Source organism: Myotis yumanensis, unplaced genomic scaffold (genome assembly GCF_028538775.1).
Source record: "Myotis yumanensis isolate MYYU_CA2020_CCGP unplaced genomic scaffold, mMyoYum1.0.hap1 SCAF_7, whole genome shotgun sequence".
Classification (NCBI taxonomy): domain Eukaryota; kingdom Metazoa; phylum Chordata; class Mammalia; order Chiroptera; family Vespertilionidae; genus Myotis; species Myotis yumanensis.
The window spans coordinates 65,150,626-65,165,495 of record NW_027223758.1 but is presented as its reverse complement, the minus strand read 5'-3'; the positions used below and the strand labels follow the sequence as shown (position 1 = coordinate 65,165,495).

Here is a 14,870-nt window from a genome sequence, read left to right as displayed (position 1 = left end):
ACTACTTAATCCCTTCACCATTTTCATCCATCCCCCCAACCTTCCTCCCATCTAGCAACTGTCAAAATATTCTCTGTATCTATTAGTCTGTTTCTGTTCTGCTTATTCATTTATTTTGTTTTTTTAGGTACCACATATAAATAAAATCATATGGCATTTGTCTTCCTCTGTCTGACTTCACTCAACACAATAGCCTCTAGGTCCATCCATGTTGTTGAAGATGGCAAGATTTCATTCTTTTTTTGGCTGAGTCATATTCCATTGCATATACATATCACTTCTTTTTACCCATCCATCTACTGGTTGCTTCTATATCTTGGCAATTGTAAATAATACTGTAATGACACTTAGGTTGCTTCTTTTTAAAATATATATATATTTTTTATTGATTTTTTACAGAGAGGGAGAGGGATAGAGAATTAGAAACATCGATGAGAGAGAAACATCGATCAGCTGCCTCCTGCACACCCCCTAACTGGGGATGTGCCCGCAACCAAGGTACATGCGCTTGACCAGAATTGAACCTGGGACCCTTGAGTCCGCAGGCCGACGCTCTATCCCCTGAGCCAAACCAGTTAGGGCAGGTTGCTTCTATATCTTGGCTATTGTAAATAATACTGTAATGAACATATAAATATACTAGAGGCCTAGAGCAAGGATTCGTGCACCGGTGCAGTCCCTCGACCTGGCCTGTGGGGATTGGGCTGAAACTGGCTCTCTGACATCCCCTGAGGGATCCCGGATTGCGAGAGGGCAGTTCTCGGGTGATGCACCCCGGAATTGGGCTCCCGCCCCTCTGGTTCCAGGTGTGTCACCCAAGAACTGCAGCTCCAAGTCACTGCAGCTCCTGTGTTGAGCATCTGCCCCCTGGTGGTCAGTGCGCGTCATAGCTGCTGGCCGGTCAGCTGGTTGCTTAGGCTTTTATATGTATAGCTGTCTTTTCAACTTAGTGTTTGAGTTTCTTTGCATAAATACCCAGAAGTGACATTTTTTTCCCTCCCAATTTTAACCATCACATGAGGGTAAGGGACCAGCCAACTCCAAGTCTCCTCTCCTCCTACCAGTCTCAATATGGCTTCTTCTTTATATCCTTAGTTGTAAGACTTCTGTTCAGCTGGATTTCAGGAAATCAGACTATATCTTACTTATTTCCATTTACCAAGAAATTAACCCAATGCCTAACATATAACAGGGATACAGAGAAAATTTTATATAAGTTGCTCACCAAAAAAGAAAAGAAATTAAAGTTTTTATTTCCTATCACATATAATGCAATCATGTATACCTAATCATATGTATCAAGACTCTAACAGGCAAGGTTATAAATTTCATTCTTCCCTAAAGTAAAGCCACTGCCAAGCCTGTATTGCTCCATCCACTGGATTTTTAAAGCTCTTCCCATCAGAAAAATCAGCCCAAGAAATCACTCTGTTCTTTCTTATTTCTCTCTGGAATGTTTTGGACTCCAAAACATTGATTGGATACAAACTTCCTCCCCCACCCAATTCAGAGAGAAGCACACCTCACAGAGGCTCAATTGATAGCCAGGGCCATTGCCCCAATTATAACTGGGCTTTATTAGTCAGCAAGTGGCAAGAATCAGGCATAAACACACTCAAAAACAGTTCATCACTGTTGCACTAGATGGGAAATGATAACATTTTTGTTATCAGAAGTAGGTTATACAAATGATTGCCTTTCCTTGTCATTAGTTTTATGAACTTTTCCCAATAATGAGCTGAATCATTCCTTATGCAGAAAGGGATTTATTTAAAAATCAATATTGTAAAAGTCAGAGGCAAAAAGACAGGGCAGAAGCACACATTAAATGTCAAACTGCACTCAGCCAACTCAAAAGGAAATCCTTCAGGCAAGGCTACAGGTTCAAGAATGCAGGGCTTGCCCTAACCGGTTTGGCTCAGTGGATAGAGCGTCGGCCTGCGGACTGAAGGGTCCCGGGCTCGATTCCGGCCAAGGGCATGTACCTTGCTTGCAGGCACATCCCTAGTAGGGACTGTGCAGGAGGCAGCTGATCGATGTTTCTCTCTCATCTATATTTCTAACTCTCTATCCCTCTCCCTTCCTCTCTGTAAAAATCAATAAAATATATTTAAAAAATAATAATAAAATAAAATATCGCCTCAGTGTCAGACGGGTATGAGACTTATTAAAAAAAAAAAAAAAAAAAAAAAGAATGCAGGGCTTACGGACACTAGTCAGAGTAGCCACCGAGAACAAGTGGGCAGCCAGCTCATGCCAGGGGCCATGCCTGCTTTGCCTCGGGGTTCAATCTGGCCTCCTCACAAGGAGGATGTGCTGTGATCCCAGCACCCTTATGTGCTCTGCCTAGTGGGCTCCTTCAATCCTTGCATCTGGAAGACACAGGTGAAGAAAGAAATTTCTCTATGCTGCTGGTCAGGTTCTTCTCTCCATCTCTCTTCTCTTATTTAAACCCTTCAAAGTACAGTTTTGAAATGATCTCCACTAAAAGTACATGCTAACCACACCAACCTAAATGGAAGTGATGGTTACAGCTTTGCTCAGGTGAGTACCTCGTGCCCCTACTGATTTATAGAACAGGGCCTGGGACTAACTTCCCTTCTCCTCTGTTCACACCGAGTATTGAATGTGATTGTAAGCCTTTAAAACTGGGCTCTGCATCTGCTATAATACCAAGCAACAGAAACTAACTGCAGCTAACTGAAGCTAAGGAGAGTTGATGGCAGGTTACCAGCAGATGATCTAATCCTCAAGAAGGTAGGAGGACCAGACAGGAAATCCTCAGGCAAGGCTACAGGTTCAAGGGTGCAGGGCTTGTGGACACTAGTCAGAGTAGCCACCGAGAACAAGTGGGCAGCCAGCTCATGCCTGAGGCCATGCCTGTTTTGCCTCGGGGTTCAACCTGGCCTCCTCACAAGGAGGATATGCTGCCTCACAGGATGACAGCATCAGGATGACAGTCCTGGTCAGCCACTCAACAAATAACCCCACTGTGGCCCCCCACCTTGGCCCCCCACCTTGGCCTCCTCATTCACTCAAAACTGAAAGTCCCTGAAGAGAGGATCTGACTGGCTGGCCTTGGGCCCTGTGCTCTGATCCTCCCAGTACCCATGACAGGGGGAGAGAAGAGATCTAGCTTCCATAGAGGAAGTCAGACATTAGAATTACAATCCCTGCAAGATGACACAACTTCAAGAAACAGGTAAGTTTCCAAAAGAAAACAGGGCCACTAAATGCATGAAGAAAAGTAGTTACTAAACATCTTCAAAACAAAGGAAGTCACTTGCTTCACTATTCCCTAGGAACTCTGGTTCAGAAGGGCATTAGCCGTCCAGAGATTTTGGGGTGGGACTCATGTAAGGATGTTATCTCCTATCCTGTAAAGTTTCCCTCCATTTAAAAACTACCCACCTGTACTGGAGGTCATTTACGTTGCTTCCCACTTGTACAGGTTCTCTTGCAGGAAGAAGGGCCCAGCTCTCTTCTTTGCAGGTAGAAAAGGGAAGCTGTGAATTCCCGTTCACTATAATTAACACATTCCAGGTGAGAACAGATAGCACACCTGGAAGCTGCAATTTTTCATGCTAGATGACTGTCCTAGGTGGCCAACCAATTGATTAACCCTTCATCTCCAGGACCAGGGTCCTTTTGACTTGGTTTTCAAACTGCCTGCAAAGGGGTAACAACCTGCCTGCCCCTCAGACACTAACTACAAGAGCCTCTAAAACTGTGTTCTCACCCCAGTTTCTCTACATTACATTATTGATTCTTCACCAGGATGCCACGGGGTTCTAAAAACACAAGTCAAATCACATCATCCCTATCCTCATGAACTTCTGGGAATCCTCTGCAGTTTCAGAGTCACTGTGAGCTATATTGTGGGTTAACTACTCATGATGTCCAAGGCCTTCTCTAAACTGTCTTCATACCTCACTCACTCGTTCTCGGGACCCATCACATCCTGGATATCCACCTATCTCAGCCTAGCTGCTCCCTCAGCCTGGGGGATCCACATTGCTCAAGGCTGAGATCAGTGCCATCTCTTCCACCTGCAGTTGACACCACTGCCTCTGCATTCCCAAGCATATTACCTTCACCTTCATTTCACACTTAATGTAACCGATCTGGCCTTTTTCAAAGTTTCTGTATAAGTCTGCCTTCCCTACTAGACTGAACATTTCCCAAGGGACAGGATCCTACCATGTTTGTATTTCTCAGAGGGTGTCTAGTTCAGCCAACATTTCTTATGTGATTACTGTACACTTTGACCATCTGTGCACTCACAGCAGAATAGACTCCCATCAGTTAAGTGTATTAATAACAATAGCACACATTCATGGTCTGCCAGGGAGCACTAAGCCCTGCACAGCTACTTATCACCTCCACTGATCCCTTGGGCAATACTGTGTGCAAACAGCCTGATCCTCAAACAAGGCTCATGGACACTGGAGGATGTGTTCATGCTAACAAGTACAGAGCTAGGATTCACACCCAGGCTGCCTAACTCTACAAACTTAACATCTCATTTACTGCATGGCCCAAGACCCAGTCTTCTCCCTTCACACATACCACTGCAGCACTTACACCTGTTAAGTTTCAGATCAGAACCAAGCCATCAAATGATCCAGCCCTTAAACTATAGACCTGAGGTCCCCAGAGACTGAAAACACAGACCAGAGGTAGCAACGCGTATCAGCACCAGAGCAAGGGTTATAAGAACTCAGGTTCCTGGTTCCTAAAAATACACCCTTTCCACAAGGTGACTCAGAGGACAGCCTGGGCCCCAGGCTTCAGACAAATCAGGTCATAGGCCTGACCTCTGCTTCCCTGCATTGTGAGAGCATAAAAGGCCAGCTCAGGAAGATCAGCACTCACCAGCAGGGCTGACTTCTGCTTCTCCTGGTCAAGGCTGTCCTCCCCGCGGTGCAGGGATGCATTCCGGTACTTCGTGGCTGCCTCTCTTTCCTTCATTGCCGCCTGAAACAGCTCATCCTGGACTATAGCCTGCTTCTGTTTATACCTGTGCCAGAAGAGACATGAAAGAAGCAGGTGCAGATATAATGACTTGGCAGAAAGTAGCCAAGAAAAAGTTTGTGCACTCACTTCAGCTGACCAGGGAACTGGGATCTGTGGGCCAATGGAACTTAAATCTAACACTAGCCAGAGAGAGTACTGTGAAAGCTCATACCATCTGGCCCCTCAGAAGTCAGGCATCAGTGACAGTGCCCGAGGCAAGGGGATACAGTGACTCTCTCAGCCAGAACAATATGGATTAAGAACAGAGGAGAGCTGACTACCAAGTGAGGAGTCAGGCAGTCATATCCCAAATGATAAATTCTTGGGGCAGGATTTCAATCCCTCGCTAGCCACTCTTTCAAAGTGGATTGGAAGGGTGGAAAACCCACCTTCCCTGCCTCCACTTGAGTGCTTGAAGGTTTTTAGATAGCAGCAGCCCTCTGTTTTGAACATGTAACTCTTCATTCTAAATCTGTCCCTAACCTTTGAACTGTTTATGGGCTTTTTGCCCAGTAAAATAATCCTAAAGAGAGAAAAAAGTTACTAGTACTAAGATGCTGTTAGTATTATTTATTATAGTGTAAAACATGCAAACAACTGAAATGTCTTTTAACTTGACCTTGATTGTTGGACATCTGCTATAATCACATAATGGTATATTATATCATCATTATGAAATACATTATTTGATTTGTCTATAGGTTGAATCTAAAAATTGAGTATCAATAAACTACTTTTAGCAATAAAAATGTTTAAAAAGCAGGTGTAACAAATGGAAAAAAATTATAATACTAAGTGAAAACAGCAAAATATAAAAGTATATATGACTGAAAAAATAATCCTAAACTAAGGAAAAGAACACATTTGAAAGAAACATTCCAAAATACTAACAGTGGTTGTCTTGAAATGGTGAACCTATGGATCAATTTGTTCATTTTAAATATTTTCTAAGTCTTTCATTAGCATGTATCACTTGATCATTTTTTTCACTGTTTAAAAGTACCCAAAAAGGGGTTCAAGTTAGTTATTCTTGGAGAGGCCTCTTAGGATTAGTGAGGTAAAATTCTTAGGCTGTCAATCTTAATCCATGACTATGGAACAGACCTGCAAGGCTGACTTACTGAAGGGAAAGAAACAACTGTGATTGACACTTCACCCCTTAAACAAATTCACTTGGTCCTTTATCTGTCCTCAAGGGTGTTAAAGAGGTTATCAATAACAACTACAGCTAGCATTCATTGAGAAGCCTGTGTGCCAGGCACTGTGTGTACTTTTTATACATTAACATATTTAATCACGGACAATATTCCATGAAAGAGGTACTCAAATTATGTCCTTCTCAGAGGCCTAGAGAGATGCAATGATTTTCCAGGGTCACATTTCCAGTAAGTTGTAAAATCAGAATGCAAACCTGCACTCCAGGAGGGCCTCTGTGCCTTAACCACTATTCTACAAGCCGCAGGAGGAGAAGCAGGTTCCAGTTCAGAGGTATGGCCAGCTCTCCAGGGTTTGGCCTATGCTGATGAGAAGTGTCACCAGCATCCTAGAGCCAAGTCCATCTCACCAATTACAGCTAGAATTGTGAGGGTCCACTTTCTCCTTCATACCTCTAAAAATATGCCTGCACATGCATACAGGCACAGAAGGCACAGACACTCAACTATTTAGTCCTGGCTTTTTCAAGTGAATTTTTTGAAAACATTAACAATCAATGTCCACATGCCCCATTTGATGTTTCTTCACCTTTAAACTAGGACCAGTACCACCTATACCATAGGGTTGTCGTGCAATCTAAATAAGACAAAGTATGTGAGACAAACCCTAGAGCAGGGGTGGGCAACCCCTGGCACGTGTGCCAAACATGGCACGCCAGTAACTTTTGCTGGCACGCAAAACTCTCTCTTATAATCTTCCATTTACAATTTTTTTCTTAATATCGACTTTTCTATTTTTCAAATAAATTCAGTGTAGGTGCATCTTAGATAAATAAATAATTTTATATAACAAGTTATCTTAAAGACCATAGACATGGATTGACAAGAGAGGGGAAGAGCAATTTCTATGCCTCTGCCTTAACTCTCCCTGCCTTCCTAGATCCGACCAGTGTTTTGGTTTCATCCACATACGCTTGTGAATCTTTGTTATCAGTGATGAATTTTGTTAAGTCTCGTAATAGGAGTAGCCTGACGGATGAAAGTAGTGGCTCATGCATATCTCTGAAGGTCACGAAATATAAACCTGATGTAAAATCTCTGTCATCAGTGATGCAGCAGCAAAAGTGCCACTAATGATATCAAACAGAGTCATAAAGTTTTCTGTCAGACTATCAGTGTACATGTATACATTAAAAAATAAATGTATTTTTCATCATCATAAACTGTGTTTTTGTCACTCGAATGAATTTTATTATTTCTTCAAGGTTCTTCACATACGTACACCTTAAGAGATATCAAGTAGGCATAACATGTTCTCAAAAAATTAGGGTTGGCACGCAGAAGAATTTTGAGTCAGAGATTTTGCTGGTTTTGGCACCACTCACATAAAGGTTGCCCACCCCTGCCCTAGAGCCTTCACACCAGAGAAAGGTCCCCAGTCAGGAAAGAGTGGTCAGCCAGAGCTCAGAGCCAGTGGTGAGTAGGCACTCACACTCACCTCTTAAGGAGATCCTCCTCCGCCCCCAAGGGCTGCTGGGCACCACCATTCTCCGACTTGGGCAGCTTGGAGTCTGCAAGGGACAAGAAGAAAAGGCCTGTAAGTAGCACCCCCACATAAATGACAGCATAGTGGTCATCTAGGAAATGGGCTTAGGAATGTGCTTCTATAGATGGACATGCCCCAGGGATGGACACATCCTCGATCCAGCTGTTCTGAAGAGCGATGGCCCAAACGCCTTCCACTCCCTCCTTCTACACCAGAACCTCTTACTGCATGGGACTGGAAGGAAGCAGAACTATTTGAATGCAGTGTTTCAAATCCATCCCTACTCACTCTACAATTACTTGGAATCTAGGTCATCTATTATAAACACAGGCCAGGAACAGATAAGGAACCACTTAATGCTGAAAGGACAGCCTCCAGGGTCTGGGTTTGACATAGAGGAAGGGAGGGGAGAGGAGGTTCCTTAAATCTTGCTTCCTTTAGTACCCCATTCTACAAATTTCTAATCCTGAATGTGGCAAGCATCCCTATTCGTTGTATTTTATATATCATTTAATCTGCATCACCTCTAGAATTATTGGGTTCTTTAAGTTGTTATAGTAAGTCTATCTTTTGATGGCCTTGAACTTGGAGATTTCTGAGCATTTCCAATTCACTCTACTCTCTTCACCACTTGGTGATACTGAAGGTTTTGTTCTCCTCCCCCAGCCTTTATCCTTCTCAAACCATCTCTCAGGCAAATTTCGACACTTTTCTGTGGCCTTGGCCAAATGTCCTACACCTCCATCATAGGTTCCTGAAGCGGCAGTGACTAGGACTGCACAAATATTTTAGAAGAGTCAGGCTTTGTGAAAGAATATGTGAGGATTTGCTATTTCACTCCCAAGACCTTTTAAAGCACGCTGAACTCAGAGACTGAAGCACTCAACCCTTCAGAGAGTAATTTCCAAAAGTAATCATCCTATGATTTGCACTTTCAGACTCCCTACAGAAGGATGGGCACAGTGGTGCTCCAGCCTGATGGTGGTGGGGGGAGGGGGGGCGGGGGGGCACTCCTACACTCCTAAATGCTCCATAGTAACATGACAGGTTCTCAAATGGAAATAAAAAATAGTATACTGCTTACCAGTTCTTTTTTTTTTAATTTCTTTATTGGTTAAGGTATTATAAATGTGTCCTCATCCCCCCATTAACCCCAAACCTCCCCCCCTCCCCACTCATGTTCTCATCCCCCTGTTGTCCATGTCCATTGGTTTGGCTTATATGCATGCATACAAGTCCTTTGGTTGATCTCTTCCCTTTACCCCCACCCTCCCCTACTTTCCCTCTGGGGATTGATAGTCTGATCACTGTTTCTCTGTCTTTGGATCTGTCCCTGTTCATCAGTCTATGTAGTTCTCTATATTCCACAAATGAGTGAGATCATGTGGTATTTACCTTTCTCTGACTGGCTAATTTCACTTAGCATAATGCTCTCCAGTTTCATCCATGCTGTTGCAAATGGCAATAATTCCTTCTTTTTTTACCGCAGCATAGTATTCCATTGTGTAGATGTACCACCGTTTTTTAATCCACTCATCTGCTGATGGGCACTTAGGCTGTTTCCAAATCTTAGCTATGGTGAATTGTGCTGCTATGAACATAGGGGTGCATATATCCTTTCTGACTGGTGTTTCTGGTTTCTTGGGATATATTCCTAGAAGTGGGATCACTGGGTCAAATGGGAGTTCCATTTTTAGTTTTTTGAGGAAACTCCATACTGTTCTCCACAGTGGCTGCACCAGTCTGCATTCCCACCAGCAGTGCAGAAGGGTTCCTTTTTCTCCGCATCCTCTCCAACACTTGTTGTTTGTTGATTTGTTGATGATAGCCATTCTGGCAGGTGTGAGATGATACCGCATTGTTGTTTTGATTTGCATCTCTCGTATAATTAGTGACTTTGAGCATGTTTTCATATGTCTTTTGGCCTTCTGTATGTCCTCTTTCGAAAAGTGTCTATCTAGGTCCGTTGCCCATTTTTTTATTGGATTGTTTATCTTCCTATTGTTAAGTTGCATGAGTTCCCTGTAAATGTTGGAGATTAAACCCTTATCGGTGATATCGTTGGCAAATATGTTCTCCCATGCAGTGGGCCTTCTTGTTGTTTTGTTGATGGTTTCCTTTGCTGTGCAGAAGCTTTTTTATTTTGATGTAGTCCCATTTGTTTATTTTCTCTTTAGTTTCAACTGCCCTAGGAGCAGTATCAGAGAAGAAATTCCTTCGGCATATGTTTGTGATTTCGCTGCCTGTGGATTCCTCTAGTATTTTTATGGTTTCCTGTCTTACATTTAAGTCTTTTATCCATTTTGGGTTTATTTTTGTGTATGGTGTGAGTTGGTGGTCTAGTTTCATCTTTTTGCATGTATCTGTCCAGTTTTCCCAACACCATTTATTGAAGAGACTGTCTTGACTCCATTGTATGCTCTTGCCTCCTTTGTCGAATATTAATTGGGCATAGTGGTTTGGGTCGATTTCTGGGTTCTCTATTCTATTCCATTGATCTATATGTCTGTTCTTGTGCCAGTACCATGCTGTTTTAAGAACAGTGGCTTTGTAATACAGCTTGATATCTGGTATTGAGATTCCACCTACTTTGTTCTTCTTTCTCTAAAGTCTACTTATTGTACTTCTATGTATCATTGTATTTTTATGGCTTCAATTCTTATATTTAAATCTTGTATTGCCTCTGACATTTATTTTCAGGTATGAGGTAACATAAGGATTTAATTTTAACTTCTTTTTATAACTTATTCTATCACTAAAATAAAAGCAAACACTGACTTTTTAAAGTAAAAATATTTTAAAATTAGCAACTTCAAGACAGTTCATTTATGCTGACTATTCTTCAGCATTCAGAAACTCAAAACTCACACTCATTTAAACAGCAAAACACTTTGTTATAACTAAAATTAAATGACAAATGAGCCACAATTCTTGCTTCTTAAACTACTGAAACTTACCAAAACTGAAATAAGTGCTTCTTTTATCATCCAAAGCTGAAATTGATGTGTGCATAATATATTTTAGCAATTTTTGCTTTTTTCATCACTTCTCCCTCTCACCAGTTAATGCAGCTTATTAAAATGCCCTGGGTTAAGTTAGACCCACTTCAACGAATCAGTCAGCTAGAGAGATCATGGGAGCTAGCCCTTTTAATAAAGGACGGGGGCATCTTATGCGGGTTTTGAGAACCTCACTCAGCCCCTTCACTAATAGAATATTCAAAAAGATCTTGGGATGGGTCCAAAAGGAGGTACTGATTTGCTCTAAAGCTTAGGAAGCCCTGAGACAGACAATACAGGGGCAGAGGTATTGACAGCCTGGCCGGCACCATGGCCATAAGGATGAAGCTGGAGCTCTCTGGCCCATGTGCAGAGGTCTCCAGGACACCTCCCCTTTCCTTCTACTTGGTACTCCAGAGATAGCAAACCATCGCTAGGTCCCCAAACAGGCCAGGCTGTGCCACCTCTGGGCCTCTGCTGCTCACCATGCCTAAACTGCCTACCTACCACTGCTCTTTCAAAATCCAGTTTAAAAGTCAGCTCCCCTTGGAGCCCCGCCCTAAAATTGAGTCACTCGCTGCTCTGTGCTACCTTAGACTTTAGCCATGCATCTAGTGTTGCAACATCACATGATACATGTGATCTACAGGGTTATTTGTATATATGGCTCCTTACCTAGAGCTTTGGGTGCCATAAGAGTGGTGTCCCTGTCCACCTGCCACTGTGTCCCAGTAGGAAGCACACGTCCTGATCCCTGTTTAGCTTTCAGTAAATGCTGAGTGGACAGGATATCGTTCCTGCCTTCTATGAACTAATGACCTTATAGGGAGGATTAGCAGAAAAGACAACTCTAATGCAAGGCCACATACAATGCAATGAACAGTTATCCACTGTAAGACAGAGTTTATGCTCTACAGTGCCTTGGCTCCTCCAATCAGTTAAAAAATACACTTCAAGTTATAAGTGATAGCTAAGACCCAATTTCTCAAAAGCACGTATTTACTGAATAGAACAGCAATTGCCTCAAGACTTTTTTGGTTTCTAATATCTTTATATTTTTGTCCTTTACACTTGTTTCCTTAAACTTTTTGTTCCTTTGTGTTTGCTGAAAATAGTTATTTAGAGAAAAGCACAAGTTTCCTCATTTGTGATGGGCACAAAAGAGTAGAACACAAATCAGCTTTGAGCCCTGCATGGGTACAGAAAGTACTCCTAGGAGGTGCAGAGTGGAAGGCCCTCCTGGGAGCACCAGGACCTATGGGCTAAGTTAGAGTTGCTGAAGATGACGCCAAAGTCATCGACTCAATTCCCCCAAATGGTCCCAATTCACATAAATCTATCATTCTTTGGACCATACCAACACTAATGATTATGCTTCACTTATGAATCCTTAAAAGCAACTTCTTACAGGGGTTGTCAATCCAAACCCTTCAGCCTTACTTTTTCCATACAGAGAAACTGAAACAGTTTGGCCCCCGTCACAGAAGCTCGGACTGACCTGTGTTGCTCTCATTATACCAGACAGCATGTCATGCACGGAAGCCACACTCTCCTCCAAAGCAGCTATCAGAAAGGAGGTGCTGACATCACCCAGAAACACCTGGGGCCACAGAAGCTGTCACATATGTTCTGACAGGAGCATGGTTTTCCATTCCTTCCACACTCTACTCCAGCTTCCCACAGAATCACTACAACCTGCCGTACCTTTCTCCGGGCCTTTAGAGGTGTCCAATGTGGAACGTGGAGGAGCAGGAGGCAAAGTCAGCTGGCCCACTTGGGAAGGCTGGCTGGAATCCTTCATGCGGTTAACCACATTTTCAGAAAGCTAAGGGAAAAATTGAGGGATGGGAAAAAGTTATATCATAGGAACCTCTGGAATGAAGACTACTCTTTATCCATACCCCAGACTGACCATTGACACCACTTCCTTAAGACCAACTCCAATAATATAATTCCATTCCAAAACCTCTTGCAATGGCCCAGCACCTACTAGATGAGGGTCAACACCCTGTCTGGTCCCTGCAGGCTCTCTAGCTTCATCTCTTGCTGTTCTCTGCCCGCACCCTGCACTCAATGGAACCTGAGTTCTCACTTTTCTCACCGCCTCTGAATTCATGACACTGCTCCTCTGCCAAGATGCACCAGGAGCCCCTCCACCTGCCCAAATCTTACCTTTCCTTTAAGGGCAGCTCAGTGTCCCCTCCTCTGTGAGATCTTCCCTGATAACACTTAAGTGAAGTAGCATTTCTCCCCTTCCTTAACACTCCCATTAGAGCTCATATGTGCCTCTTAGGTACATAGCACACATCCTACCTGCCTCATCCTAATGGTTGTAAATACCTTCAATTATTCACCTCTGTGTACCACCCACCGAGTGCCACACATACTCATTTCACCTTAGTTCCCTATAATAAAGACTGAATAACCAAAACATTCATTCATTCTAGAGGAAGTGAAATAGGCATGAGGGTGTCATAAAACAGCTTACCGAAATGAAATAGTAGCTAAGGATAAATTAAGAATGAAAACCCTAAGTGTTCACTTCAGTAAATATTTACTAAGTGCCTAATATGTGCAAAGCATCATAAAGCACAGTTGAGGGGAAAATATAAAAATGACTTTAAGACAAAAAGTCAGGATCAGTAACTCCACTTCCAAGTATCCAGCCGAGAAAAATGCTCCCACATGTACACAGCAGCATTGAAACAGAAAAAAAAAGGAAAGGAAAGAATATAAATATGCAACAATAGAGAACTGATTAAAGAAATAATGGTGTATACCTTCTAGGAAATATTATGGAACCATTATGAAAGAATGAAGTAAGACATGTAACTGTCACAAAAGGATGTATGAGATATACTGGTGATTTTGTGAAGTCATAGAACACTTTGTATATCTCAATTTTATAAAAAGAGATATACAATTATAAAAAAAGGTAGACATGCAATTATAAATATGACAATATATGCATATGCATATTCACAAATGTGAAAATGCATTTGAACTTTCACATATTTGTATGCATACATACAAATACATGTACTAGTATCTGTTCAGATATGAAAGTCTAAAAGGCCACATAAAAAACACAAAGTCCTGCAAGTGGGGGCAGGAGCAGCTGGGGTAGGATTTTCACTTTGGACACTTCTGAGTTTTAATTTTTTAGCATGAACCTTTTTTAGCAACTAAAAAAATTAATAATGATGATGATGACAATTGAGTCCCTCTAATATTTAAGATTGATGCAAATCAATAGCTAATTAATAATACAGGACAAGAGAAGACCAAGCCCATACAGCAGTGGAAGAAAATTGAGAATCTATAAACAAACCTATATATGGTCAATTGATTGACAGAGGTGCCATGACAATTTAATGGAAAATGAATAGTCTCTTCAACAAATGGTGCTGGTAAATTAGTGGTTACTTTGGACTTTGAGAAGACTGGGGACTGATAACTAAAGGGTAAGAAGGTTATTCTGGGGGTGGGAATGATTATGATGATGGTTGCACATATCTGTGACCTAAACCACGGAATTGTACACTTCGAATGTGTGAATTGTACAGTATGTAAATCACCTCTCAATAAAGTTATAAAAAGAGAACCCAAAACAAAAGTGAGCAGTCCAGACAGGATATCACTCAGTAGAAGAAAGATATCCTAAGGAATGTACACCTGTGTGTGTTCCTGAGGGCAGGAGCAGAATTTGGACAGAAGAGAAGCTACAGTGTGTGGAGGGGAAGAAGAGGTAATCTCGCAGTGATGGGCTGGGCATGTGGGAGAGAGACACCGACAGTCAGGTGTGGTTAAAAAGGTGGATGGAGCTGGTACTAAAAGGAACTTCAAAGTTACACAGAGTACTCAAACAATTGTGGGCCCTGCTGAAAGTTTCTGAACCAGGAAAGAATATATGCGGTGTTTTTGGAAGGTGAATCAGAGTGTCATAGGGAGCATACTGGAGTATGGGGCATGCCCTCAGTCATGAAGTGACAAGGGCCTGCAGCAGCAGCAGTAACGTGCAATAAAAGGCTTTGCCTAGTGTTACCTCGGTAATGAGGAACAAAGGAGAGTGTAGAGGTAAAGAAAAAGGAGTTTTGATCTTAAGTTATTGGAAGACTCTGAGTGAGAATGACAGAAAAGAGAGACTATTTTTGA

General features: G+C 42.3%; 1 protein-coding gene across 1 annotated transcript in view; it reads right to left on the bottom strand.

Moving 5' to 3' along the window:
* CHCHD6 (coiled-coil-helix-coiled-coil-helix domain containing 6) overlaps positions 1–14,870 on the bottom strand; it is a 209,562-nt gene that overhangs the window by 181,361 nt on the left and 13,331 nt on the right. The window contains exons 2-4 of the mRNA XM_070420740.1: positions 12,420–12,540; positions 7,669–7,741; positions 4,876–5,020 (exon numbers count right to left, since the gene is read on the bottom strand). Coding sequence (XP_070276841.1) covers positions 4,876–5,020; positions 7,669–7,741; positions 12,420–12,540 — 339 coding nt within the window. The remainder of the gene's footprint in view (positions 1–4,875; positions 5,021–7,668; positions 7,742–12,419; positions 12,541–14,870) is intronic.